At 47.7% G+C, this 27,237-nt stretch overlaps 1 protein-coding gene across 1 annotated transcript in view; it reads right to left on the bottom strand.

Annotated features, from left to right (window-relative positions):
* The window catches only part of SLIT1 (slit guidance ligand 1), a 150,893-nt gene that overhangs the window by 120,529 nt on the left and 3,127 nt on the right, over positions 1-27,237 (bottom strand). Inside the window, exons 2-4 of the mRNA XM_016164202.2 lie at positions 11,142-11,213; positions 9,640-9,711; positions 4,791-4,862 (exon numbers count right to left, since the gene is read on the bottom strand). Of these exons, the coding sequence (XP_016019688.2) occupies positions 4,791-4,862; positions 9,640-9,711; positions 11,142-11,213 (216 nt within the window). The remainder of the gene's footprint in view (positions 1-4,790; positions 4,863-9,639; positions 9,712-11,141; positions 11,214-27,237) is intronic.

Consider the following 27,237-nt stretch of genomic DNA (forward strand, 5'->3'; position numbering starts at 1 on the left):
TAAAGTAAATGGGCCAGGAGATGGGCGGGTGGGAGGAAATGGGGGACAGAGGGATATAGGTGGATTGATTGTTAGACTAGTAGATGGGTAAGTGGGAGCACAGATGAGTGGGAGGCAGGATGGGTGATAGGTAGGTAGATGGGGATGAGGGTTAGGTAGATGGATGAGTGGATGAGGAGGTAGAGGGTACAGAAAGTAGATGGATGGTGAGTAGAGGGAGAGATGGTTGCTCTAGAAAGATAAGCATTAGCCTCAGACAGACCAAGGTTCAGATTTGGCTCAGCCCCTTGGGCACGTCAAACCTTCTGAGCTTGGCAGATTCCCTTCGTCAGCCTCCTGAGCCTGTGCAATGGTCGTGCCAAGCCACACTCCAGCTGCTGCTTGCACACAAGCCAGCCGCCTTCTACCCTCCTCAGGTGCCCCCAAAGGTACACCTAAGCCTCTCATGGGGGAAAAAAACCTTTTGGGGGAAGTCCCTGCAAAGTGAGGGGGTGGTTCTGAGTTAAGAGAGGTGAGGGCGAACCACCGAAGGGGGTGATGGCTCAGACGCTGACAGCGGATAAATGCTCAGAGAGTGCGGAGTCAACTTAGGGGCTGTGGCGCCACCTCTTGAATGGAGTTTGCCGCCCTCTGACGCTATTTTCATATGGATTCACCTAACATTTCCTCAGCACCTACTACGCGGCACAGTTTACACCTGACAGAAAAGCGGGGTACACCTCTCCGTAATCTCCGCAACAGCCTGTGAAGTAGGCATTATCTGTATCTGACAGAAGAGCAAACAGGACTCCTTGGAGCTGAAGGACGCGCTCCAGCATCATGTGTCTAGCGCTCGCTTTAACTCAGACTACAGAGGCTTTTCGCGGCTTATAAAAACTGGGAGGTCTCCTAACATAAAAATAATACATGCTTTTTATAGAACATCTGGCAAATACAAAAGAAGAAGTTGCCCAGAGACAACCCTCGTTGGCATTTTGTAGTCATTTACTGTGCATTATTTAGAGTGATTTATTTAGTGATCATATTGTCGGTACAATTTTGCATCTTGGCCTTTGATATCACAGACATTTATCTGCATTAATTTATGTCTTTCATAAAGGCCACTTGTGATGATTATATAAATATTCCATCAAGTTAATATACCATAATTTATTTAACCATTCCCCAAAGGCTGGGCATGTGAGTTGTTTCTATATTCTTTTTAATATTTGATATTTCGATATGGAAATGTTATTTATTATAATATTCTAAATAATGTCACAGAGAACAGGTTTGTGTTCATGTTTTCTTATTTCCCAGGATAGCTTTCCAAACATGATATTTTTAGCTCAAGGATTAAGCCCATTTTCGGGCTCTTTATGGACCTTTAAAGGCCAAGCATCTAATTCCAACCCTATCACCAAACTGCTCTGTGGTCCAAGGCAAATCACCTCTCTGGGCCACAGGTCCCACATAAGGAAAGAAATGGACAGATTAACCCAACACTAGGGGAAATATTAGTGAAGAATAACCAGTTATAGGACTTTAACTACTGAAAGCTACACAGACAAAAGCAACTAAAACGCAGACCACACCCCCTGATGTACCTTGTGACCACACCCTACCCTGCACATTTGGTCTCTCACAAACTCATTTCCATGCTGATTTAGCATAACAGCCTCTGCAGGAAGGTCCATGATTTGCTCCAGATGAAAAGGATTAGTCAAAGCAGAAGGAAGGTCAAGAAGTAACAGACCAGAAAGGCCAGATGCTGCCGTCCCTCTTACCCCACCTCCTATGGGAATGTGGGTTCCTTTAGGAACCTCCAGCTCCTGGAGGAAGGGTGGGCTCCATAGTATGACTGCACCAGGTGATCCCACAATCTCCCAACACAGCTCATTGACCCCGGAGTGATCTCCTGACCTAAGATGGGGCAAGCAGATTCTTTCTCTGGAAATCTGGAATTGGCCTTGAGACACTGTGGGGATCTGAGATCCACGGTCACAGAAAGTAGGAAGGGAATCAGCACTGTGGCCAACCAAAGTCACGGTTGAACTGAGATGTTGCCTATAAGCCCAGGACACTGGTTTGCAGGGAGGAATGGAGCAGTAAAGGAGATATTCAGGAAGAGTTAGAAACATCCTTCACACTCCCTGTCCCAGCTGTACCTTGCTTCCTAACCTGGGGAGCCTGTGAGTCTGCTGGTTGTGGCTTTACCGTCACCCTACCCCACCCTTACTGTCACCAGCCTTTGTGGGGGTTCTGTTTCTACAACCAAGAGCACCCAAGTGCTCTGTAGCCAGACCAACTGGGAGAATTAACAGAGATTTTTTGGAATGCCAGGTACCCAGGTCAATAGAATGGGGGTGGAGGTGGAGTAAAGATGAATAGATAAAGAAGATGTGGTGTGTGTATGTGTGTGTGTGTGTGTGTGTGTGTATGTGTGTGTGTGTGTGTGTATACATAAACTGTACAATAAAATATCATTCATGAGAAAGAAAAAAATCCTGCCATTTGTGACAACATAAATGGACCTTGAGGGCATTATACTGAGTGAAATAAGCCAAACAGAGAAAGATAAATACTTCATGGTTTCACTTATATGTGAAATCATAAGAGAAGTAGAGGCTAAGGGAAACAGGGAAAGGTTGGTAAAAGGGTACAAACTTTCAGCTATAAGATGAATAAAGTCTAAGGATCTATAACACGGTAACTATGGTTGATAACACTGTATTTATATAATTGAAGTTTGCTAAGAGAGTAAAACTTAAATGTTCTCACCAAAAAAAAAAAAAAAAAAAGATAAACATGTGAGGTAAAGAATGAATGTGTTAATTAACTAGATTTCACAATGTATACATGTATCAAATCACCACAAAGTACACTTTAAATAGCTTACAATTTTCTTTGTCAATTATACCTTAATAGAGTTAAAATTTTAAATAAATAAGTTTTAAACAAAATAAAATAAATGAGGAAGGTCAAAGCAGGCACCCATTCACATGCTCTGAACCCTGGATGATACAAGGCAGTGGATCAGTATGGCTGAGGGAAAGGGAACCCACACAGACAAACAATGCCAGGAAAGTGAGGACAACAGCTTAAAAGGCTAAGAAGGGTTGGAAGAAAGGAAAAGAAAAGGACAGAAGGAGACCAAGGGAAGAGGCTTTCAGGATGATTTTTTGAAGAGACAGAGCTGTGATAACCCCTGTAGGAACCAGCCGTGAGAAAGGATAGGGGAGAACACAGGAGCTCCTGGGGCCAAGTCAGGGCAAGGCTGGCTGCCTGCATGTGACCAGTCACAGCATGGACGCCGTGGGCCAGCACACGGACCACGGTTTAAAGAGATACCAAGGTGGATGCACCTACTGGAAAGGGTCTTGCGCCTTCAGCAGTCAAGTAAAGAAAAGCACTCACTGTGTGCACCTGGCACCGGGTTACAGACAGACTGAAGGAGAAGGCCCAGCTCCAGCCCGAGGGTGGCAAAGACCAGCAGAAAGGATCATCGCTGAGGGTCCCTGTGGAGAGGCCTCCGGGCCAGGAGGATGAAGACACAGGCAGCGACTGGAGAGACCATTCGAACACACTAAAAATTAGAGTTCCATCTTAAAGACAGAAACTTGAAGGCTAGATCAGTGACAAATTCTGTAGCTGCCAGGAGACCACTGGGCTTATCAAGAGGTCTGAAATCACAACAGAGGTGGAAAGAACTGGCCCCTCAGCCCTCAGGTAGCCACAGGGTACCATCTCCTGCCCACCTCCTACCCCTCAGTCTTACCGGCATCACTTACTGTTTCTTCCTCCACCTAGGTACTATCCCACAAGCTTCTTCAGGAAAGAAGCGGCAGCCGCAGCATCTCACATAGTGCTTTGCTGGGCACGCGGTGGCTTTTCAGGTTGTTAATAACAACTGCCAAGCGGCCAGAAAATCCTCCCAACTCAAAATTCAAAAACCTGGTGACCCTTCAAAACTCTAACAAGAATATACGATCATCTTAGGTACATACAGAAATCAAAGCTGGGAAAAACATAAATATTAGGAAGTAGATTTAGGGCTTGAAATTAAGAAAATGCTTCTAACATTCAGATCTCTTCACTAATGGAATCGATTGCCAGGGAGGTAGGAAACTCCTCATCACTGGAGGTAGCCAATCAAAGACTGAAGGACCATTTGCTAAGGAGCTGCAGAAGAGATTTCTTAATCTCTAAGGTCCTGTCCAACCCAAGATCCCACAGAATGAGATATATGGTAGAACAATTACAGACACATTTGGCAAATCATGGAGCAGCAAAATTAGCCACTACCCTTAAAATCTGAAAGAAGTACATTTACAACAAATAAAAATATGACATTACACTGCGGTTAATAAGCTTATAGTCCTCATTACTCGAGCTGAAAAAAGAAATAGGTCCAAGAAGGACCTATTGAACCTATTCAACCTTTGTTGAATGAGTAAAAATTCGACCCGAGGCAGGTTACCAAAGGCAGTGGGAGATGCAAATGACTGGTTCTCCCTCTAACATTAGGCCTCACGGTTGACAAGCATGCCCACTTGCAAAGCATCCTTGCACCGGCACTGTCAGAGACAGCACACGGAATGGATGAACTGTGGATACTGTCAAGCTCTTGCCATGGAAAAATGCCACACACAGCATCTTCCCACAGAAAGGGCCTGGCCTTTGATACCCTGAGCAATTCCTGCCAAGTGAGGAGCATAGAGTCATGGTTACAGGTCATCCAGACCCCACTGACCCACAGAGTAAGTGATAAGAGCACAGAGAGAGCTTTCTGGATACAGAGTGTCACTCACAGCCTCGACAGAGCCTGGTTATTCTGGAACAGCAGTTCTGGTAACATGTGCAGCTGGTTCCGGTTCAGTCGTCTACAAAAGAGAAGAGAGGAAGAGTTAGAAATTGCCTAGCTGTCCAGAAAATCCAAAGGACTTTTCAGAAAGCACTGGATTCAGACTTAGAAGGCCCAGCGTTCAAATTCTAACAGGGTCACTGTGTAACCCGAGAAAAATCGCCTCCTCTGGGCCTCAGATTCTCCGTCTATAAAGTGGGAATTCTGCCATCTAACACCTGGGGAGAATAAGAGCAGAATATCTGTGAAAGACTCTCACCAGAGACCTGATATAGAGTGGGCAGGTAATAAATAGAGCATCTTTCCTCCCATTATTTCCTCCCATATTCCTCATCGTTTTGCATTTGCAAGACGCTTTGTTATTTACAAGGCACTGATTCAAATATTACCTCAGTTTGTGAGTTGAATATCTGACTACACTTGAAATGTGAGATCTATCCTAATGGGATAGGACTGGCCATGTGGTTCTGATTCTTTATTGCTTTCACCCACATTTGGCTCAGTGGTGATTCATCTTTTATTGTCTGCTTTAGGTCTTTTTTCAAAATGAAAATAGCTTTATTGATTTTTTTTATTATTTATAAAATGCATGCTTTTTTAAAAAGCCTTAAATAATAGAAGAAAAAGTATTTGGCTACCTGCATTTTTCTGACTCAACATTTTGTGGATGTCTTTCCTTCTCAAATAATAGAGAACAACCCATTTATTGTCAGTGACTGAATAGTATGTTCATCATTTTTAATTTCTCTGTTGGCGAACTGACGACTTTTCAGTATTGTAAACATAGGCAGGAGTAGGAACTCTGGTTCTGGAATGTGGCCTGATGAGAAGACATAATGCAGAAAGAACCTGGACTTGACCTAAGAAGGCAGTGAAGTTTAACCAGATTCATCTTGCCACCTTAGGGAATGAATTCTTTTTTTTCTTTTTCAAGTATATTCGACATTCAGTATTATATTAGTTTCAGATATACAGTATAGTGCTAGACATTTATTTAACTTAAAAGTGATGTTTAGTAGCCACCCAACACCATAGATAGTTACCATCTATTATGGACTATATTCCCTGTGTTGTACTTTACATCCCTGTGACTATTAGGCAACAATTTTTCCGACACAGGAGTGTAAGACTCCAGCCCATTGGGGAGTGCGATACCTATAAACTATGGAATCTTGGCATGCACGCTGTGGTCCACGAGGCCACTTGGCAGGGCCATCACCTGGGAATTAGTAAGAGCTGCAATATTCCAGGCTCTACCCCAGACTTGTTCGATCATAATCTGCATTTCAACAAGATACCCAAGTGATCCATGTGTTTATCAAGGTTACAGAAGTACTGGTGTAAAATGCAGCCCTTGCCCTCTAGTCTACAGCACATTTCGAGTTTCACACAACCATCTCCTTTAACTGTTCTAAACAATGACAACCAACTACGCAAAAGCTTTCTTTTGCTGAGAGGCAGGAAGGAACACAGTTCTATGTGACCAGCAGTAACTGTCTGTGGTTACCTCCTAGGAGGTCACCCTTTATCTACTACATGAGAAAGGTACCATTTTCCAGCGACGTACAATTAGAGCTGTAACTTTAGACCAGCTAAAGGGCCAGCTCCTAGGGAAACACATCACTGCCTTGGGGAAAAAAAAAAAAAAAGGACCACCAACAGAATCCTTAAAGCAACAGGAGTAGACATCAGGTCGCTCCACGTTCCTTAACCTTGTCCAATAAATTAATCCTGTTTGTACACTGCCTGGTAATCATTGGTTTTTGTTTTGTTTTGTTTCTCCCAAGACTCTCTCATTTTTCCGGCTTCAATTTCTGAAAAACACTTAAGAAATAAAGAGATTCGATAGCTAGTTTAAAGTGGAAAATCAAAGGGCGCCAAAGGAGGGACTCGCATGGTGAGGGGCTTGTAGGGTAGCTAAGAATGATAAGAGCAATCGTGGCCAGCAGTCCTTAGCAGCCCTCACTATGTGCCAGGCATCAAGACAAATGTTTCAAAGGCATTGCCTCACCATCCCAGGGAAAGCAGAATAAAAAGGTGGGTTTGAGTATAACAAGACCTTACATTCATGTACATATCCTCCCAGCCCCTCTTACAACAACCCCTCGGGGAAGGTTTCACCACCGCCAGTTCACCACTTGGCTTGGCTCTTAATGGGTGCTCAGGACATGTTGCTCGACTCCGTTGCATTGTCTCTTTGATACCTGGGGGAACTAGGATGTCCAGAGGTGACTGATTCACCGAAGTCACCTCCAAGTGGTAGAAGTGGGGTTCTGAAGCCTGCCTTTCCCCAGCTCCCCATCCTGGCTGCCTCCACATTACACACCGACCCCGACTCAGCCAGCCGAGGGTGACTGAGCACTGCCCCCCACCAAGGGCAGACTGACTGACGCCCGTGGCACACCAATCCTAACGGCCGGGCAGACCACACACTCCTGCTTCTGCACTCGAGTCATTAACTGCTTACAAGAACCAGTTATGTCTGTTCCCAAACCTGTTTAGCCAGAGGTACTTATAATTATATAATTTAATTAACTGTTACATAAATGAAAAAAATACCACTGTAAAAAGAGTCATTTCTATGAAAACTAAGCTGAATGCTTTAGAAAGAGTCAATAAAAGAAAAAGCTGCTACTCAAAGGGCTGTTGGATTACATAAAGACGGGGGGCAAGAGGGTCATAAAAGAAACTCAGAATTCTCCACCCAGATTGCTTCCAAGGGCCTTTTAAAAATCTCACCCCACCTTAAAGAAACCGAAACCAGAAATCATAAGCAAAGTATAAGTGTGTGGTTTAGGCAAGAAAAACAATACAGAACTCCAATTAGCATCTCATAATAAAAAGAAAGGCCTTAGCAAAAAAAAAAAAAAGTGGTGAAGGAGGGAGAGGGTCAATAAACGCACATTTATATGTTTTAATTTACAATGAAATGTTTAGAGTATGTATGATATTCGTGACTCCCCACTCGGCCCAACTTTTATCATTAACTGATCCACCGCCCATCCTGACGGGTCAGAGGAGGGGGTGTCAGTGCACTGGATGCCCCCAGGGACAGAGCAATCGCAAAGACAGGAACTGGAAGAGGATAGAAGGAAGGGACAAAGTCTACGGCGACTCAGAAAGGAGGGCCCTGCCTAGCTCTGGGCAGCAGCAGCAGGTTCGACGTGGGCCACCGGGTACTATCTGGGTCACCTGCCCACCTTTCCTCCTCTTCCAGGGCGTGGCAGCAGCAGAGCTGAAGCCGGAATGGGTTAGGTCCAAATCAGCCCCTCAAAGCCAGGTCATGAGTACGTATTTTGTTCTGAGCCTTTTAAAGAAACCAGACACAGGACTAAACATCTGTTTCGCTCCAGGCTTCTTATCGTTCTGTGTTAGGCCTGGATGAGGAGAGCCAAAGAAAGATCACCTTGATTTTCCTCCAGGCTGGGACAAGGCAATGAGACTGTCACAACCTTTCCCTTTTATTTAATTCCTTATTTTCTTTGATATAAAAGAGAAAAGTGAAGTATTGGGGTATAGTCATTAAGAGCTCAGACTTTGGAGGCAAAATGGTCTAGTTCTAATCTTCTCTCCTGCATGTAATCACTTAATAATCACTTAATAAGACAAGTGCCTTAACTTCTGCACATCTCTGTTTCTCATCTATACGATACCACTGACCCAGAGTTGTTTTAAGGATTAAATGAGATATCGAAGGGATGGGATAAAGGGCTTGTCTTGGTGCCTGGCACAGAGTAAAACAATCAATAATAGCTATAATTATAATTATAAACTCATTGTAAGAAAATCCATTAAAAAAATAAAAGTGTAAAGAACAAAATTAAAGTACCTGTTATCCCACCACTTAATGCGATGAGAGTTAATATTCTCAATTATTTTCTTCCTCCTCTATTCTGTACATATGAGATGATTTTATTGACACAAACATCACTTCCTGCCTTTTCCACTTAACATTATACTGTGAGTTCATTCTGATGGCCTTAATTGTTCTTTCAAAGTGTGATTTTATATCTTATGTCTCCACCAGAAAGGCTGTTCCCAGTTTTTTATTATATTTAAATAATGTGCAGTGAATATCCTGACATAAATTTTAGCCACGTCTCTGATTATTTCTGTTTCAAAGGGCATGAACTTGAAGAGTTCTTGACACCTACAGCCAAATCACTTTGTAGAAAAGTGAGACCTTGAATGTGCGTGTCCACCACCCCCCCAATACCACATGCCTTTTTTTCCATTATTGCCAACCTGAAATGCAAAAAATTGATCAAGACCCATTCCAAACTTAAAAGCCCTATAAAGAACTTACCATGCAAATTAGAAACATCTCCACCTTCCAGATTCTATGCTGTGGCCCTGAGCACCCAAAACATGGCTCCTTCGGTGGCCCTCGGGCCTCTCCTGACAGTCCCCTCAGCACTTATCGCTTCCTTAAGGTCACACAACTCAGTGAATGGTGGCTATGCCTGGGCTATGAGTTTGTAGGAAGGAATCTCACTTCCTCTGTACTGTGTGGATTTTTCGCCATAATGTATTTCCAGAGAAAAACAACAAAGATAGCCATGTTTAGAATGTGGGGTGAGGACACTCTCCAGTTTCCTCTACGCCATGATCTCGTGATGATGCTGTGACCACTCCCATGGCTGCAGCAGCCCCTGGCTCCCCTCAGCAGGCAGGAGGCAGGCTGGGCATGCATTCATGTCCCTGAGCACCCTCTCCTTGCCGCCGGGCTCAATCTGCTTGTGTCCGCTCAGAGCCAGCCCCCACGGCCTTCCTAAACTGCCCCCAGTGATACTTACAGCCGCTCCAGCTCCTTCATGTCATCGAAAGCCCCCCGTTCCACCACTCCGATCTGGTTCTCCATCAGCTGCCTGGGGAAACAAAGAGACAAGGACGCTACTGGATGTTGGACAAGGACGCCTACAAACAGCTGGCGCAAGGGAGTGAAATCGGAGCAGTGCCCAAGACGCATGCAGACCCAAGTCCTGGCCTGAGCCAACCAAATTTCCTCACAACTTTGCAAATTCCTGCCAGGGGCTCCTCTGCACACCCAGCATGACAGCAAGATTCAGTTCCAGCCCCAGTCCCATGCCGATCCCTCTGAAGCCACCTGCATGGCAGAAAGCCACAGGGCACCAGAGCACCAGGTCACCGTTCCAAAGGCATGCTTAGGGAAGCCCCGACCCAAGCAGCAGGCAGCAGGGGCTGGCTCTGGGCTTCTGGCACACGTGCCCTCTTTGGCCCAGAGGGTGTGTTTCCAAGAAGCAGAGCAGGGAGGACGGGCCAGCAGCAGCAGGGGGGTGGAGGGCAGGGCAGCCTGTGCCAATTGGGCAGAGCCCACACATGCAGCAAACATACTCTGCAGTTGGCAGACGACACCCCCTCTGCCTGTACCCCCACTCCGCCTGGCCCCATCTGCTGCCAATCGAACCACCTGGCTCCATGGGACTCTGCATCTCTTCACCGCCAACGCACCCTGAAACCTAGAGCATCCAGCTGGCAGGCAGAAGTTTTCACCAACAGATCGCCTGTTGCATGGTAATTTTTTGAGACTGTCAAGCATGTTTTTCTCCTTGCATTTTCCCTGCTCTGCTCTCGAGCAGGTGGCTTATGTGCTCCCACATGGACCTCAGATGAGGTTTGGGACAGGGCAGGGGTCAGAAGCTGCCACCACACACTTCTTTTCCTCCACTTTGTTTCCAAAAGCCTACATTATCGAGGAGCTCTCACTGGAGACCTGGGTGGGGAAGGGGGGACGTGCCTGGGGGAGGCTTCCTCAGGCTCAGAAAAGATTCCTGGAGCCTGGGAAAAAGCCAAAAGTCAGTGAGTTCTGGAGCAGCAGAGACCCTTGCCCGGCAATGAACAGTTATGACCCCAGAGTAGATCAACCACAAGATCCCTAGCTTTTCCAAAGGTTTATGGCACCCTGAACAAATTAAGACAGAGACTTAAAGATCCTTCATGGTCATTTGGTCATCCCTCACCCCAGGAGAGAACCAGTGGTCAAGACAGCCCCATCTGCCCAGCGCAGGTCCTACCAAGCAGCAACCACTGGTGACTAGGCTGTGCTCGATTTTTCAGCCATGTGGGAGACAGTGGCTGCTCTGGGTCAGGACTCACCCTCGCTTCTACCTCACCCATCTCAGGGTGCCCACAGGGAGGGACCCAGCTGGCCTACAACCCTACAACCCTGCAACCCTAAAACCCATAGCCAGGGCTCTGCCCAGGACCCACAGTCCATTGCCAAGGTTGGGGTGGGAGGGAGGTTATGAGTGGGGAGGGGACAGCACCCCGTACTCACAGCACCCGCAGCTGCTTGAGCCCCGCAAAGTCGTTCTTATGTATGCGAGTGATGTTGTTGCCGTTGAGTTCCCTGGGGGAGGAAAGGAGAAAAGGAACTGGTGAGACGGGAGGGTGGGCCCCAGGCCCGGGGCTCAGCTCCAGGCTCTGCCTCAAGCCCATCATCTGATCAATGGGCGGGGTGCTTCCCAGCCAAGCTCCAGGACCCCCAAGCTTGTGTGGAGGCCCAACAAGCTGGGGCCTCTTTGCAACAGACGTCCAACCAGCAGGAATGCAAGGGGCATGGCTCACTGCTGAGAGAACCACAGAACCGACTCATGGCCTTGGCCCTGGATGAGTTTCATCTGGTTGAAGAGACAAGATATTCACACAGGAAAGAATTTGGAAACTAGCCAATTAGAGGCTATCTTGGTGGAATCTTCATGGAGCCTCAGTTTCCTCATCTGCAAAGTGGGGACTATTGCTGTGTTCACATGAGGTAAAAACAGGTAAAGAGCATGACCCGCGGCTGGAAAGGGCCCCTTTGGGGACACTAATGTTATCATATGGTGGTGCCGCTTCCTATGAGCTGTCCATATTCTGAATAGAAGAGAGTAGGGCGGGCTATGCCATTTATGGGGACTGTGCAGTGGGGCTCAAGCTGGGGCCTAATGGACAGATCTGCACAGCGAGAGGGACTGAGTGACGTTCCAGGGAAGGACACCTGAGTATCTGGGGCACGGGAGAGGAGACAGGCTGGAGTAGGGGGCAGCCAGGAGTAAACAGGGTTGGGAGAAGGTAGGTCCGATCACAGAGAGCCTGAGAAAGCAAAGACAGACAGGAAGCCAGTGACACCTCCAGACCTGGCCCCACCTGCCCATAAGCCTCCCAAGGAAGCTCACTTGGCTTTGGCTGGCGACCCCCTTCACAGGGAGCCAACAGAGCCCCAGAAAGGCAGGCCCCTACAGGCATCTGCACTCCCTAGAAAGTCCTTCCACTGAGCCACACACGGCAGAATCTCACTTGGGCTTCGCTGCAAACCCAGCTGTCACCTCCACATCTTACCTGTCTCCCTGTGGCAGCTCTAAGTTCTCAGCCACTAAGCTTCCTCCTCTTTCTTGCCACCATCACAGTCACCTGTATGCTTGGCAACAACCTAACTGCCCCCATCTCACACACACACACACACACACGCACGCACGCACACCCCATGTTCACGCACAGCCCAGTCTCCTCACTTACCAAATCCAAGCTGCTTTGAAAAACAGCAAGTTCTCTTCCCTAAAAGTATTTACGAGGTGTGTTTGGCCTAGATGATGTTCTAGAATTGCACCCACTAAGAACAACATGTTATTAGTTTCCATACACTCCAGAAACTGGGCTTCGCACACATCCTCCCACCAGGATGGAAAGCAGTCATTGTGCCCATCTTACAGATGGGGGAAGGGTGGCTCAAAGAAGTTAGGTACCTTCCTGAGGTCACCAGCTGGTAAGCGACAGAGCAAGGATCTGGACGTCTGATCGCAGGCTGCTTCTCCCAGGCCAGCCTTCCCCTCCAAGTTGACAAGCCAATAACTCATTCAGCTCATCACTCTCTCTGCCCGTCCCCTGTGCCTGGCTCCTGACCCTTAGGAACAGCTGGAAAAACTCATTCCTTGCTCTTCATATGCTTTCTAACAGGATCTCCCGGAGGGGCTGGGGGCCTCTCTAAGGTAACGGGACCATTGGTAGGAGCTCCAGACTGAGCCACTTCCCGTCCTAAACGCTGAGAGGATGGCTTCTCCCTGTGAGACGGGCTCTTTTCAAAGTAAAGGTCTTTTTTTTATTGAACTAAACATTCTTACCCGAAATAGCCACCTTTGACCTCGCTCGTGCTGCGCCCCAATCCACTCCTTCCACAACATGACTAAAGCTGTCCTACTGAAACTTTCACCCTCAAACCCAAAACCGCAAGGACTTTTTGGTTGTTTTAATTTTTTGATTAAAAAGGTGTGTCAGCACTGATTCTAAGAGCAGAATGTTCAACTTAGATGGACGTGGACAGAGCGATGCTTAGTTGACGTTCAGCGCATCTGTGAAACCGAATGCTATGCAGCCATTTAAAATGGTGCAGATCAGTTTGTATTGACAAGGAAAGCTGTCCATGATGCAGTATGTGGGAAAAGGGTCACAAGACACTTGTATTCGATGTGACTCCTTAAGTAAAAACTCACGCACACATCAGTACAGAGATATGCGCCGAAGGAGCTCCCTGGAGGCTGTTTACCACACAAGTTAATGCCTGTAGCTGCTGCATGGTGGGACCTGAGGTGACTTCCGTTTCTTTCTTATACTTTCCTGCATTGTTTCAATCTTTTGAAAGACATCTATATTTGTATAAGCCGACATTAATATTCGTTATCGCATTTAAAAATAAGCAATATGTGCACATTACTGAATTGTTTCCATTTCCTGAAGAATAAAGAAAAAAAATAAAATTACACATAAACTCATCGCCCAGAAGTAACCTCCATTGACATTCTGGGATGTTCTTTCCCATGCCTGTTTCCTTTGGATACAATTTTTATACAGTCGAGATAATTCTATAAATATTTATTGAAGATGTACTATTCGCAAAGCATGCTGCAAGGTTCGGAGACATGCGGATGCGTGAGGTGTAAGCGGTATTCCCCCCTACGGTGTCGACCCTGTACGCTCCCCACTCATGGTTTCGACTGGCTGTGACGTGTCCCTTCATTTAGATAGATCGAGTTCCTGGGGTGTTCCTGTGTCCCCTGGTACTGGAACGCCTGGGCTGCTTTGATGTTGTTCAATTAAACAACACTGCATGAAGCTCGGTGGGCATTTGAGAGAAACACATTCTTAGAAATGAAATAACTTAGTCCAAAGTCATGAAAAAGCTGTCGGATTTTACAATCATTGGCTCATTCCTTTTCATGGCAACCATGGTTTGTAAGGCATTTGACTGCAATAATTATTCACTTCACAGACGGCAAAACTGAGGCAAAGACAAACGCTATGAACAAAGCAGGGCCCAACAAGGCACTCGTGAAGCCCTGAAGACAGGATCCCCATCGGGAGGGCAGGGGTCGGGGTGGAGGGGTCACAGGGACTTCCGATGATGTTTCACACTTACGCGCCTCCCTTTCTACCCTTTTGCACCAGCCCCCACTGTGCAGATTCCGGGGCACACTCCTTAGCCCAACATCAGTCGATTCCAACCCCTTCTCCTCACCTCCCACACCCCACTCCACCCCCATTCAAGACTTGAGAGAGGCAGGCAGAAGAAGGCAATGTACAGATAGTGAAGCAAATACAGCCTCTCTCAGGAGACCCTGCTGTTGGCTTCTGAGCAAAAATGTCCACAAAGGCCCAAGCCCCCCGAGCCACCCCCCATCAGCCTTGCTCTCTAACCCAGGAGCTGAGTGCCTGCTCTCAGGGGAGAGCGCTCCAGAAGGCAGCCTGTGAGGCAAAGGCAGCTCTCTTCCTGCTCCCTGGTCTGAGGGCTGCTGCTTAAGGAGGTATTATCACCACTTAGGCTGAGAAAATGACCTCGACTGAGTAGCTGGCCCTCTCCCCCTCTGCAGGATCAAGTTTCCAACCTGGGCCAGCCACTTCCCAGCGAACCCTCAACAGAGGCTGCTGGAATGAGGCAAGGAGGTCAATTTTCTCCAGCGCCTGATTCCTCCGACAGGTGGTCCTTGAGTTTTGCCATGGAGAACCCCACTCCCCAAGAAGCCACCTGGGAAAAATGTGAGAAGCCTGCTGCAACCTTAAAACCTTTACAACCAGAGCAGCCAAGTGAGGTGAGCCCTCTGGGGCTGTTCCTGGCTTCCTTTCTCAGGATCCAGAGCTACCCTGGGCTCTTCGGAGCCCACATCCACCAATTCTTCTGACTGGGCACCTCCTGTGGGCAGCCTCTGAGCCTAACGCCAAGCAGGCTTCATCTCATTTCGCCCTCACCGTAACCTATGAGGTGAGTCATGTTCTCTCCATCTTGCTAAAGAGGAAACTAAAGCACAGATTGGTGACGCAATTTTCCCAGCACCACACAGCTAATGAATGGTGGGGCCGGGCTCATCCCCACCCAGGCCAGTGCGATTCCATGTTCTTTCTCCTGCCTCATGGTGCCTCATGTTGATGGGCATGAGCTGCGAAACAAGTCGGATGCTTTGGCTAGGAAGCACTGGGGCCCTGTAACAAGACCGTGTGCTCTGCCTCAGCCGCCGGATCAGCGGAGCTCCCCACCCGGCTGAGCTAAGTGTGTTCCCAGTGGCTAAGAGCTTTGGAGCCAAACTGTCCAGGATTCAGATTCCTGCTCCATCATTACTGGCTGTGTGACCCTTAGGCATGCTTAGCTTAACCTCTCTGTGCCTCAGTTTCCCCATTTGCAAAATGAGGATAATGAGAATACCTGCCTCTTAGAGATGTGATGAGGTTTAAATGACTTAATATTCCTTAAGCACGAGGGGCACACTCTCAGTCAGTATCACCTGCTGCGATCATTTTCACTACTAGTGTTATTGTTGTTGTTGTTGTTGTTGTTGTTGTTGTTGTTGTCGTCGCCCTCGAGGACCATGGCTGCACCAGGACGGTGGGGGCTCTCGGCTCAGCTCGGGCTGGTGCTGGACTGGCAGGGCCATGCCAAGCAGGGACAAAGAAGCCAGCTACTCAGGCCCCGCAGAGCCCAGGATGCCAAGACCCGGGGAAGACGCCCTAAGATGGTTCTCTCTCTTCCAAAAGGGATGGGTCTGCACCCGTCCTTGTCTCCTAAGAGGAGATGCACTCGGGTGGCAAGTGGCCCTGATTTCTATCAGCTCCTGTGTGGTCCTAACCTGAAGAGAAAAACTTGTTGGTAAAAGATTTTGCAGAAAATGCTCTGAAGCAAAGTTACTGGGAAAAACAAAGACACACAAGACTTCTTGAATCCTCTCAGAAAACAAGAATCTCATCCCCAGCAGTTGAGTGTTTGTGATAAACCAAAAGAAACCCTCGGATTTCCGAGAGCTGCAGGAATAAACACCCATGGCCCCTCACAGGGTGCTCTGGAGGCCCCACATGCCTCACAAGCATTTCTTGCCCTGGAGCTCCAGACACTGCGGGTGCTGGTTCCCTGAGGGACCGGCACACTCACTCAGCGGCCCAGTGGCGATGGGGAGGCTTGGGCTGCCTTCCAAATCCCTTCCTGCTGGGTCTTCAAAAAATAAACACACACATTCTGCTTGTGACAGAGTTGGGGGTAAAGGGGATGACGACATTGTATACCTCGGCTCTGTCCTTTGAAATCTTAGCCTAACCAAATCCACAGCACTGAGTGTCTGCAGAGTCAGACGGGAGAACTGAGGGAAGGAAGAATTTCCCTACCCAGCCAGACCCACAGACAAGGCCAAACACCCTAATCTGCAGACTACTGTGTGTCTACGCCTCTGTCATGGTGCCCGAAGCAGCACAGAGACCCTACCCAGGCTCCCCACATTCCCTCTGGCTCCCCTCCAACCTGTTCTCCGAGCCACAGCCAGAGTGACCTTTTCAAGATGCAAATCTGATCATGTCACTCCCCCACTTAAGCCCTTCAATGAATCCCCATCACTCTTGGACTCAAGACAAAAATCTTAATGTGAATGACAAGACGAGGCCACTGGCCCACCCCAACCCCAGTTCTGATAAGCTCTCTCCTGGAGCAGAGCCTTTGAACGCAACATTCCCTCTGCCTGGAACGCCCCCTTCTTCTTCTTTACCTAACTCTCTTCAACTTTCCCTTCCAACTGGTCGGCCCACCCTGTCCCCAGACCACAGAGCACCCCAACCCTCTCCTCTACTGCACCAATTAAGGACAATTTTCCATGGATTTGGGGGCTTTCTTGACTGACGTCTCAGCACCTGAATAAGATCGTAAGTTCCTTGAGGACACAGACTGTCAGTTTTTTTCTCATTATTGTTATTTCCAGGGCCTAACACAGCACATGGCACCTGATCGACGTTTCTTAACTGTATGAATAAATTCGCATTAAAATTGATGTAGTCCAAATAGCACTGAGTTGAGTGGATTTTCCGTTTCCCTTTTCCCCCACTGAAAAAAGAGAGAGAGAGAGAGAGAGAGAGAGAGAGAGAGAGAGAGAGAGAGAGAGAGAGACACTAATTAAGAAATGTTCTCCCAAAAAGACATCAGCCAAGAAAAACTCAACACACAAGTGACACTACTGTGTTACCAACAACCTCCCAGGGCTCTCAGGTTAAAAGACTGGTTTTTTTCTGAAATCCATTCACAAGAAAATCCCAGCCCCCAGGGCTTCAGCGGCTCTGCTCCCCTCCTTCACGGAGCAGTGCTTCTGCCTGGGGCCTTCGCGCATCCTGCTCCCTCAGCCCAGAGCAGCCTGGAACAACCCAGAACAGCCCTCTCCCCCTCACCCAGCCATCAACACATACACCTGGCTGGCTGCTAACATCCTTCAGGCCTCGATTTAAATGTCCCCCCCTCCAAACCAGCCTCCCCGTGGGTGTCCACTTAGCTCCTTCCCCAGAGCTGGGATTGCGATTTAGATATGTTCAGTATGAGGCCCTTTGTTAAAGGCCAGTCTCCCCCGCCAGGCTGAGAGAGGCAAAGGCTACATCTGTTTTGCTCACTGCTGTGTGGCGAAGCTGCCTGGCACACAGTAGGTATTCACTAAATACAGTGAAAATAGGCTGAATGAGCAATTCTGCCGACCAAGCTGGCTCCTTCTGGCACATGGTGGTCCACGCCTGACACATGCTCCCATTAGCTGATTGAGCCATCCCCACAGTCCTCAGGCCTCGGCAGGTCATGATCGAGAGGCTTCTTCTCCAGCCCCCCAGCGAAGCCCACAGGCCTGGCGCCAACCCCAGCGCTGGGACAGTCCTCCGCGGTGGGATAGTCAAGAGGCCCCAGGGCTGAGTGATCAGGGGCCCACACCGGGGCAGATGTGCAACCCGGCCCACGCTGCCCCAGCTCCTGGGGACCACCTTGTTTCCCTGGCTTGGCTACTAGCAATACTTACACTATCACAACCAGGCCAGCCCCCTACAGCCTCATAATGGAAGCAAGTTAAGGAGGCAAGACTTGAACCCTGGTATGTCTGACTTCGGGCCCAATGTGCACGCCCTCTCCTCCTCTTTCCCTCCCCTCATTTCCTCTCATATTTAACGGTGGGGAAACACACATAACAAAATTTACCACTTTAACTATTTCCTAAGTGCACAGTTCAGTAGTGTTAAGTATAATCGCGCTGTTGTGCAACACATCTCCAGGACTTTTTTTTATCAAAAAACCAAAACTCTATACCAACTAAACACTAATTCCTCATTCCTCCCACCCCTCAGCCCCTGGCAACTACCATTCTACTTCTACGTCTATGAATTTTACTACTCTGGGTTTCTCAGATAAGTGAAATCGTATAGCATTTGTCTTTTTATGACCGGCTTACTTTACTCAGCATAATGTCCCCACGGTTCATCCGTGCTGCAGCACACGTCCGAATGTCTTTCCTTTTTAAGTCTGAATGGTACCCCGTTGTACGTTATACCACATTTCGTTTATCTACTCATCCATCAATGGATACAACTTGGGTTGCCTCCGCTCTTTAGCCTTGTTACTAATACTGCTGTGAACATGGGTATACAAATATTTTTGAGACGTTGCTTTCAATTCTTTTGGGTATATACCCAGAAGTGGATTTGCTGGATCACATGGTAATTCTATGTTTAATTTTTTGAGGACTCATTATACTTTCCATAGTGGCTATACCATTTTATATTCCTACCGACAGTGCATGAGGGTTCCGACTTCTCCACATCCTCACCACCACTTGTCATTTCTGGGTGTGTGTGTGTGTGCGTGCGTGTGTGTGTGCGCGTGTGTGCGTGCGTGCGTGCGCGTGTGCGTGTGTGTGTGTGTGTGTGTGATAGCCATCCTAATGGGTGTGAAGTGATCGGGGTCCAGCTTTTAACCCCAACCCCATGGTACGTTCTGTCCGAGGCCCAAACTGCACCCAGTCCCTTCACTACCGAGGCCCAGCCTTACTCTTGCCAACCCCTTTCCCAAGCCTGAACTCACCCCAAACCACGACCCTGCACGGCCCACACTGCAGCCACCAGGCCTCCGAGTGCACGCCTGCCAGCCGCTTCCCGCTCACTGCCCGCCCAGACCCCTGAGAGGCCCCACCTCAGGCCCCGGAGAGGCCACCTGCCAACTAACTCCCTGACACTGACCTCTGGCTGTAACGCCTATCCCCCCGCATCTCCCAACTCTGCTCACCACCTGCTACCCGCAGGCCGAACACTCCCTTCCTATACCACCCTTAAACCGGGGTCCACCCCACACACATGCACAGGCAGGAATCGGTCATGGCCAATTTGCCTTTAAGCCCCAGTGCTAAGCCCCAGTGCTAAGACAGGGGTTTTGTTGGCACTGAATGTCTGACGAATGAATGAATGGATGAATGAATGAATGAATGAATGAATGCATGAAGCCAGGCCTTATTAAGATGCATGGAGCAGTAGTCAAATTTAAAAACAACAAAATACAAGACTTGGGGGCCCTGGGCGCTCCACTTACCACCCACCCATCTATGGTGCCGGGCAGATGGCGCCACCTCTCTATACCTTCTCCTCATCTGCAAAGCAGTGGTGGTACCTTTCTCACAGGACACTTATGAGGAGTAAAAGGGCAGACTTGGGTAAAGCATCTTGCTCCGAGCCTGGCACAAGATAGGGGCTCTAACTAATGACCACTAACACCATCGCCACTCCCTCTTCGCCTCTCTCCACTTCAGGTTTTCTCTGACCTGTCACAAGTCCCTGCCTCCCACTCCCCATCCCAAGGGCTCTGGCTCCTCCTTTCCTCAACCATCCCCCAGCATGCTGCTGCCCTCTGCCCCCAGCAGACTCCGGTCCACCTACCCGGATGCTACAAACGACTCCCCCATGGAGCTCGTGCTCTTGGTACTCCTCCCACAAACTTCCTCACCACCTACTTGCTCCTGACCACCTGCCTTCTGCCTTCCACTTCTCCCAGGAAGCCATTCTGCCTGGCTTCGCAGTTCCAGAAGCTTTCCTTGGCCCTCATCCTTGGACAGACTGGCTGCTCTCCACACAGTGAGCCCTCCTCACCATCTCCAAACACTTTCTTGGTTTGGCAATAACTACACATTATCCAGGTTTGAATCTACAAGTGTTCAGCCAGCATTCTCCCGGGTCACACACAAGACAGGGGCACCTCCTGTTTCCCCGCCACTCCTCCCGGTGGCATTCCCTTCTTCCCGCCCTCTTCACGTGGGCTGATGCCACAGGCAGGCCACATGAGTCTTCGAAGGACAGACCTTCCTCACCAGGAAGCCCAGCACCAAGCAGTGTTTCTCAAATTGTGGTCTGGGCACCTCCTGCATCTGAATCGCCTGAATCACAATTGCCAAAGACCTGCTGAATCAGCGTCTCTGGGATGGGCCTGGGAGTCTGTATTTTATACCAGCTTCCCAGGAGATTCTTATTCTTATTGAAGTTTCTCTTCCACTGCCGAAGGTTCCACTGCTTCCCCAGGAGGCCCTCCCAGCTGTCTCTCCAGTCTGAACACTCTACAGAGTAACTATCCCCTACCTCTAGGGTCATCTTTTTCATATAGCCATTTATTAGCAATTCAAGCAAAAGAGGCAGAAGCCAACTGCATGGCCTCTCCAGTATCAGCCACTTTTCCCAACTTTATTCTGCTTGCAGGATCACTCTCCCAGACTTCCGTCTTAGAGTCCCTCATGACCTACCCATTTGCTCTCTCTGCCTCAGTCAAGACCTGCTTCCTCTCATGCCTTGGTCTCTGCAATAGCCTCCTAATTCTTTGAGGACTGTATTATTTTCTTACTGCTGCTACCCCAAATTACCACCACCTACTTAATGGCTTAAAACAACACAAATTTATTATCTTACAGTTCTGGGGGCCAGAGGTCCAAAATCAGTCTCACTGGATTAAAGTCAAGGTGTTGGTAAGGCTGCATTCCTTTCTAGAGGCTCTGGGAGAGGATCCATTTGCTTGCCTTTTTCAGCTTCTAGAGGTCACCTGCGTTCTCTGGGTGTTGGCCACTCCCTCACGTCACTCCAACCTCTTGCTTCCATTGTCATACCTTCTACCACTGACTCTGACCTTCCTTCCTCCCTCTTACAGGAAGCCTTGTGATTATGTTGGGCCTACTCAGATAATCCAAGATCATCAGCCATCTCAAGACTCTTAAATTAATCACATCTGCAAAGTCCTTTTTACCCTGTAGGATCACATATTCACAGGCTCCAGGAATTAGGACAAGAACATCTTTGGGGACCATTAATTAGCTCACCACAAGGATCATGTTTTCAAAAGCAAAGATCAGAACCATAAAACGTCTTACCAAAAGTTTATAGGAAAAATAAACTCATCAAACATACTTTTTTGAGCACCTACTACGCACCAGGTAAGGGGATACAAAAATACATAAGACATGGTCCCTGCCTTCAGGAAACTCAAAACCCAAGGTACCCATCAAACAAATCACCTTCTTAAAAAGGAATAAAATTCTCTTTCCAATTAATGAATGTAGAAGGAATGAGGGAAATAGAAAAATCAAAATTGGATAATAATGGTTGCAGGCAAGATCCATTAACGGATACTAAAATTAGTAGGTAAGAATTTGAAGACAAAGAAAGATCTTACATAGTCTCAAAGCATCTACCCTCAAATATTTATTAATTACAAATGGAAAGATAGTAATGTTACAGTAGCAAAAACTGGCAGACACCATTTTAACCAAGAGATCACCAGCGATGAGACATATCTGTGTTATCCACCCCAATAGTATGCCGTGAAAAGGGCATATCACCTCTGTGACATTCTTGCCAAAAATACATAACCTCAATCCAATCATGAAAATACACCAGACAAACCCAAACCCAGGAACATTCTACAAGATAACTGACCAGCACTTTTCAAAAGTGTCAAGGTCGCAAAAAGCAAAAAAATAAATATAATAAAAAAAGAAACTGTCACAGATTGAAAGAGACTAAGGAGAAATAACAATTAAATGCAATGTGGAATCCTGGGTTGGATCCTGGAATAGAAAGAGGACATTTGTGAAAAAACTGGTGAAATTCAAATAAAGTCCGTAGCTTAGCTTAGTATTCTACCAATGTTAATTTCTTAGTTTTGTTCATTGTGCTCTGGTTAAGAAAGATGTTGTATGGGACTCTCTCTGTACTATTTTTGCAACTTTTCTATAAACCTAAAATTATTTTTTAAATAAAAGTTTTTTTACTTTTTAAAAGAAGAATAACATACAGCAACGACAGCAAAACCACTGTCGTAAAAAAGCTAGGAACCACGGTCATCATAACCAACTGGTCTCCCCATTGCCAGGTCTCCCTCCATTTATTTTCGACATCAAAGCAAGGCAACAGAATATCTTAAAACACCATTTTGCACTTGTCACTCTCCACTCAAAACCTCTGGGGGCGGCGGGGGCGGGGCAAGTGCTCCAAGAGTCTTGTCAAAAGGACACAAAAGCAGCTTAAAGGGGCCCCAACTGGCCAAATACTGGACACTCTGAGCATCGAATTATAACCCAAAGGACAAAATAATAATGCACAAATTTACACAGTTATAAACAGACAAACACAAACTGATGGAGGAAAGGGAAAGTTTTTTCTTATGGTCAAATGCCAACTAACAGAGAATAAATGGCAAAGACAGAAATTTCTCATCAATGGGTATTAAAACTAGTGAATTGAGAGTTTGATGAGGAATGAAATAGTTACATCACCTCAAAGCATCTCTCACAAATTGCTTATTAATAACGAAGGGGAATAGTAACTTCTCAGTAGAAAAGCCTGGCAGACTCCAATTTGCCGAGTGATTAAAGCTAAAATCACCAATATTGGGACGAGTTGACATCATGTGTCTTCTGACAAGACCCACTGAGACAGGCACATCACTTATTTATCTCACCAAAAATGCATAATCTGAATGGGATCATAAGGAAAGAGCAGATGAAATCAAATTGAGGGACATTCTACAAAATAACGGGCCTATATTCCTCAAAAATGTCAAGGTCAAGAAAAACAAAGAAAGGCTGAGAAACTAGTCCAAATTAAAGGCGACTAAAGAGCCATGGCAAGTAAATGTCATGTTTGATCTAGACAGAATTCTGGACCTGGAAAAAAATATAGCCATCAAAGACATTATTGGGACAACTGATGAAATTCATACATGGACTCATGCGTGTTAGCTCGTGAGTATACATGAGTAGATAACAGAATTCTATCAATGTTAAATTTTATGATTTCAATAGCCTTATTATTTTCAGAAAATATACACTGAAGTATTTAGAGGAAAAAGGAGACAATGTCTCCAACCTATTCTGAAATGGTTCAGAAAAAAATGTGTGTGTGTATGTGTGTGCGCGCACGCGCGTGTGTGTGTGTGTGTGAGTATGTGATGTAATAAAACAAATGGGGCAAGATATAAACAACTGAATATTGATAACGGATATGTAGATGTTCCTTATACTTTAGTTGCAACTTTTTTGTAAGTTTGAAATTATGACAAAATAGAAAGTTACAATAAGAACAAGGAGTATTTTGGGGTGATGAAAATATTCTGAAATTGGATTGCGGTGATGTTCGCACAACTCTGTAAATTAATTAAAAATCACTGAATAGTAGTAGTAAAAAAAAAAAGTTTTAATAAAGGCTTACATTCATCCCCTTTGATGGCTCCCCATTTCTCAGCCCCACAGCCTGGTACCCCCCCATTACTTTACTCTCCTCCTCAGAGCACACCAGCACAAATGTTCACCCCATCAGTTGGGTCAGCTGCTCACTCTCCTTTCCAAATATACGGCACACACCTTCTGAATGCCTCCAGAGTCCCTTGCCCTTGCTTAACCTCTCCCCGCTTACCTGGGTCCTGCCCAATCCCACGTCCCGGTCGCTGCAGGGATCCAAGTCTTCCTTCGATCTCTCACCCCCATCTCATTTCTAATAATGACAGTCTTTTCTAGGTGCCAGTGTTATTCTAACCACTTTACATGGAGTGTTTCATTTGAACTCACAACCCTACGAAGTAAGTGCAATGGCTGGCTCCATTTTATAGATGAGAAGCTCCAGTCTCGAGTGAGCTGCCAGGTAGTTGACGGAGGCAGGACTCAGACTGGGCCATTCTCGCATCAAAGCCTGCGCTGGTAGCCACTGTGCTTTATGTCCCTATGGACTTCCTTATGCATTTATTCTTTCACAGACAGATCTTTTCTCTCACCCGGCCACAAGATCCCCGAGAAGCAGGTCCACATCCTGGACCTCTCTAGACACTGCACACGGCAGGTGCCCAACAGCTGTTTGTGCACAGGCTGGGTTCCAGAAAAGGGGAGGGGGGGCGGGGTTGCCATCTCTGTCAAAAAGAAGAGCCAATTCTCCACCCCCGAGCACAGCCCAGCTCCCTGGCTACTGCCCAAGGCCCGGCCGTCATCTGCTCTGGGTAATAAGTATTTGTATGGCGATAATTACAGCATTTGGGAAGAAAATCCCATTAAGCAAGAAGCCCTGCCGAGTTGCTAATGCCGGCACAGAACTGGAGGCGGCACCTCCGCCAAGCTCCCGTCTGCTCCCAATAATGCAGGAGCTGCCTGTCCCGCCACCCCTCCCCTGGCCCCAAAAGAGCACGGCCGCCCCTGCTGGCAGCTTCGGGCAGCCTGGGCCACCCCAGCCGGCCTCCTGCCTCAGAGAGGGGGCCCTGAGGAAGGGGTGGCCCTGTCTCTGCATGCTCCAGGGTTCCCAGGGGATCCAGAGCACCCGGTGACTGACTGCCTGTTGAGGGACAGGTGAGCAGGGCCGTGCCGGGATCCAGGATTGAGTGGCACCAAAGTTCCTTTCACGTCCCTGCAATTCTGTCACCTTAATAACAATAATAATACCATTTATCGAACGCTTGCTGAGTGCCAGGCCTGGTGCAAAGTGCTTCTCCAAGCATTACTGCAGTTAATGTTCACGGCCACCATTTGAAGCAGGTCCTGTCATTGTCCCCACTTTATGGGCCAGGAAATGGAGGTCTGAGAAGTCGCTTTTCTCCAGAGCACTTATCACAGTTTGCAATTGCGTGCTTATTCTCATACTGTGTCATTCACCTCTACCTCCCCTGCTGGACTAAAACTCGTAGGGAAGGGCGGTGTTGGTTTCTGTCTAGCACTATTCACTCGGTGTAACGCAGACATTGAATAGATAGATAGCTGTTGAATGAATGAATTAAACCCTATAACTTGCCCCAGGTCCCCCAGCGGCTGAGTGGCAGAGAAGCTACAAACCCAGGCAGGTTGGCTCCAGAGCCATGCTATCACGTCGTCCACCCTACAGAGTCCCTGTATGGCACTGCCCTGATCCCTGTCCCAAAATCCCAGGGGATGGGGGCAAAGCGCCCTGGTACAGCAAAGGAGCACTCTGAGCAGCCAGACTGCAGAACAGCGGCCTGCAGCATGGCCGGTGCTCGAATGCTTACTTCCTAAGCTCTCTCCTGCCTCAACCTAACCCTCAAACCTTTAGCATGAGCTTCCCGGATAATAAAAATAATAAAATCACCTAATTGAATCACAAAGCATTTCACTCACATAGCATGAGTGAATCTTGGCAAAGCCCTTTGTGGTAGTAGGTGTCACTCTTCCCAGAGGCTGAGGGGCAGTAGAACACCAGCCATATGCCAAGCATGTTGCTAGGCCCTCTCTGTGCATTCACTTACCTAATCCTCACCATCAATCTGCAAAGCTGTCATCATCTCCTTTTACAGATGGGGAAACTGGGTCTCAGGATAGAGTAACAGTACTGGGGTCCCGCCACCAGTTATTGAGAGCCCGGCAATAAGCCCAGGGCACCTGTCACTGGAGACGAGAGTTCCACAAAGAGGCAAATACTCTGCACAGCGTGGGTCTCTACTGCAAGAGACCACAGAGCCCTGCTCAGAGAGCCCAGGCCTGCCAGGCCCTGGTGGAAGACATGGCTTTAATCTGGACCCCTGACTCCTCTCAGCACAGCCACCAGCCGATCATTATTTGGAATTCTAAACAGGCTCCCAGACAATCAGCCTAGGGGGTGTTCTGGACAGTCTTCCTTAGGCATGACCACCCAGTCCAGTTGAATAGGGCCTCTAGATTCGGGGTCAAGCTAAGAGAAGGCATGGGCCATCCAGGCCTCCACAGCAGGCAGGAAGCTAGGGCAATGAACAAACTGTCCAGGATGCAAAGGAACATACTGAGAAAGAAAGGAGAGCAGGTCCGCATGGCGTGAAGAGTAGCAAAATATGCTGGGCCTGGGGCAAAATGGAAGTCAGCAGGCCTTCCGGGGGCCCTTCCCCACCTCTCCATCCACGGGCCTCTCCCCTCTCTTCACCCTGCACCCATAGGGGCTCTGTGGCGAGCCTCGAATTCAAGTGCCTAGAGTGGAGAGGAAAAGCAGCGTTTACACATACTTTCTTACAGCACTCTCCTGAACATTCTAGTCCAAAAGATTTTTTTAATTAAAAAAAAAAAATCCACTGAAAGTCAAGGACCTTTAGTGGAAGAAAAGACAATCAATAGTAGCTATGGCTGGGTCTCTCTGAGCCTGAGTCCTACAAAGAGGAAGCTTCTAGTCCTCTAGTGTGCCCCTAACCTAATAATTCACAGTGAATTATTCAGGACCCCTTCCCCACCTGGCTCACAACAGCTCTAGGGCTTGCACAGCCTCTTCCCAGAAGTCCCTGCAGCAAACCAACGACAATTTCTTCCCCCTGGGGAAACAGGCCTGGACTCAGAGTTATGGACTATATGATCATAAAGTTGCCGGACCTCTTGGGCTGCTGTAGAAACTGCCCAGAGGACAAAAGGCAAATGCATATCCGCAGTCTATAAAAATTTCGCAGCCTTAGAAGAAGCTGCCATTTCAGGCTCCAAAACTGCATAATATTCATATTGATTAGAGAGAGCATTTGCCCGTTATTTTGAGTCCACTGAGGCTCTCCCCTAGGCCTCTTCTCAGAGTGTTCTTTTCCTCCTTAAATAGCTCTTTTCACAGCCCGCATGTTGAAAAGACAGGCTCCCTCTGCTTTCTACATCCTTCCCCAATCC

This window comes from Rousettus aegyptiacus, unplaced genomic scaffold, assembly GCF_014176215.1.
Source record: "Rousettus aegyptiacus isolate mRouAeg1 unplaced genomic scaffold, mRouAeg1.p scaffold_m13_p_6, whole genome shotgun sequence".
In the NCBI taxonomy this organism is placed as follows: domain Eukaryota; kingdom Metazoa; phylum Chordata; class Mammalia; order Chiroptera; family Pteropodidae; genus Rousettus; species Rousettus aegyptiacus.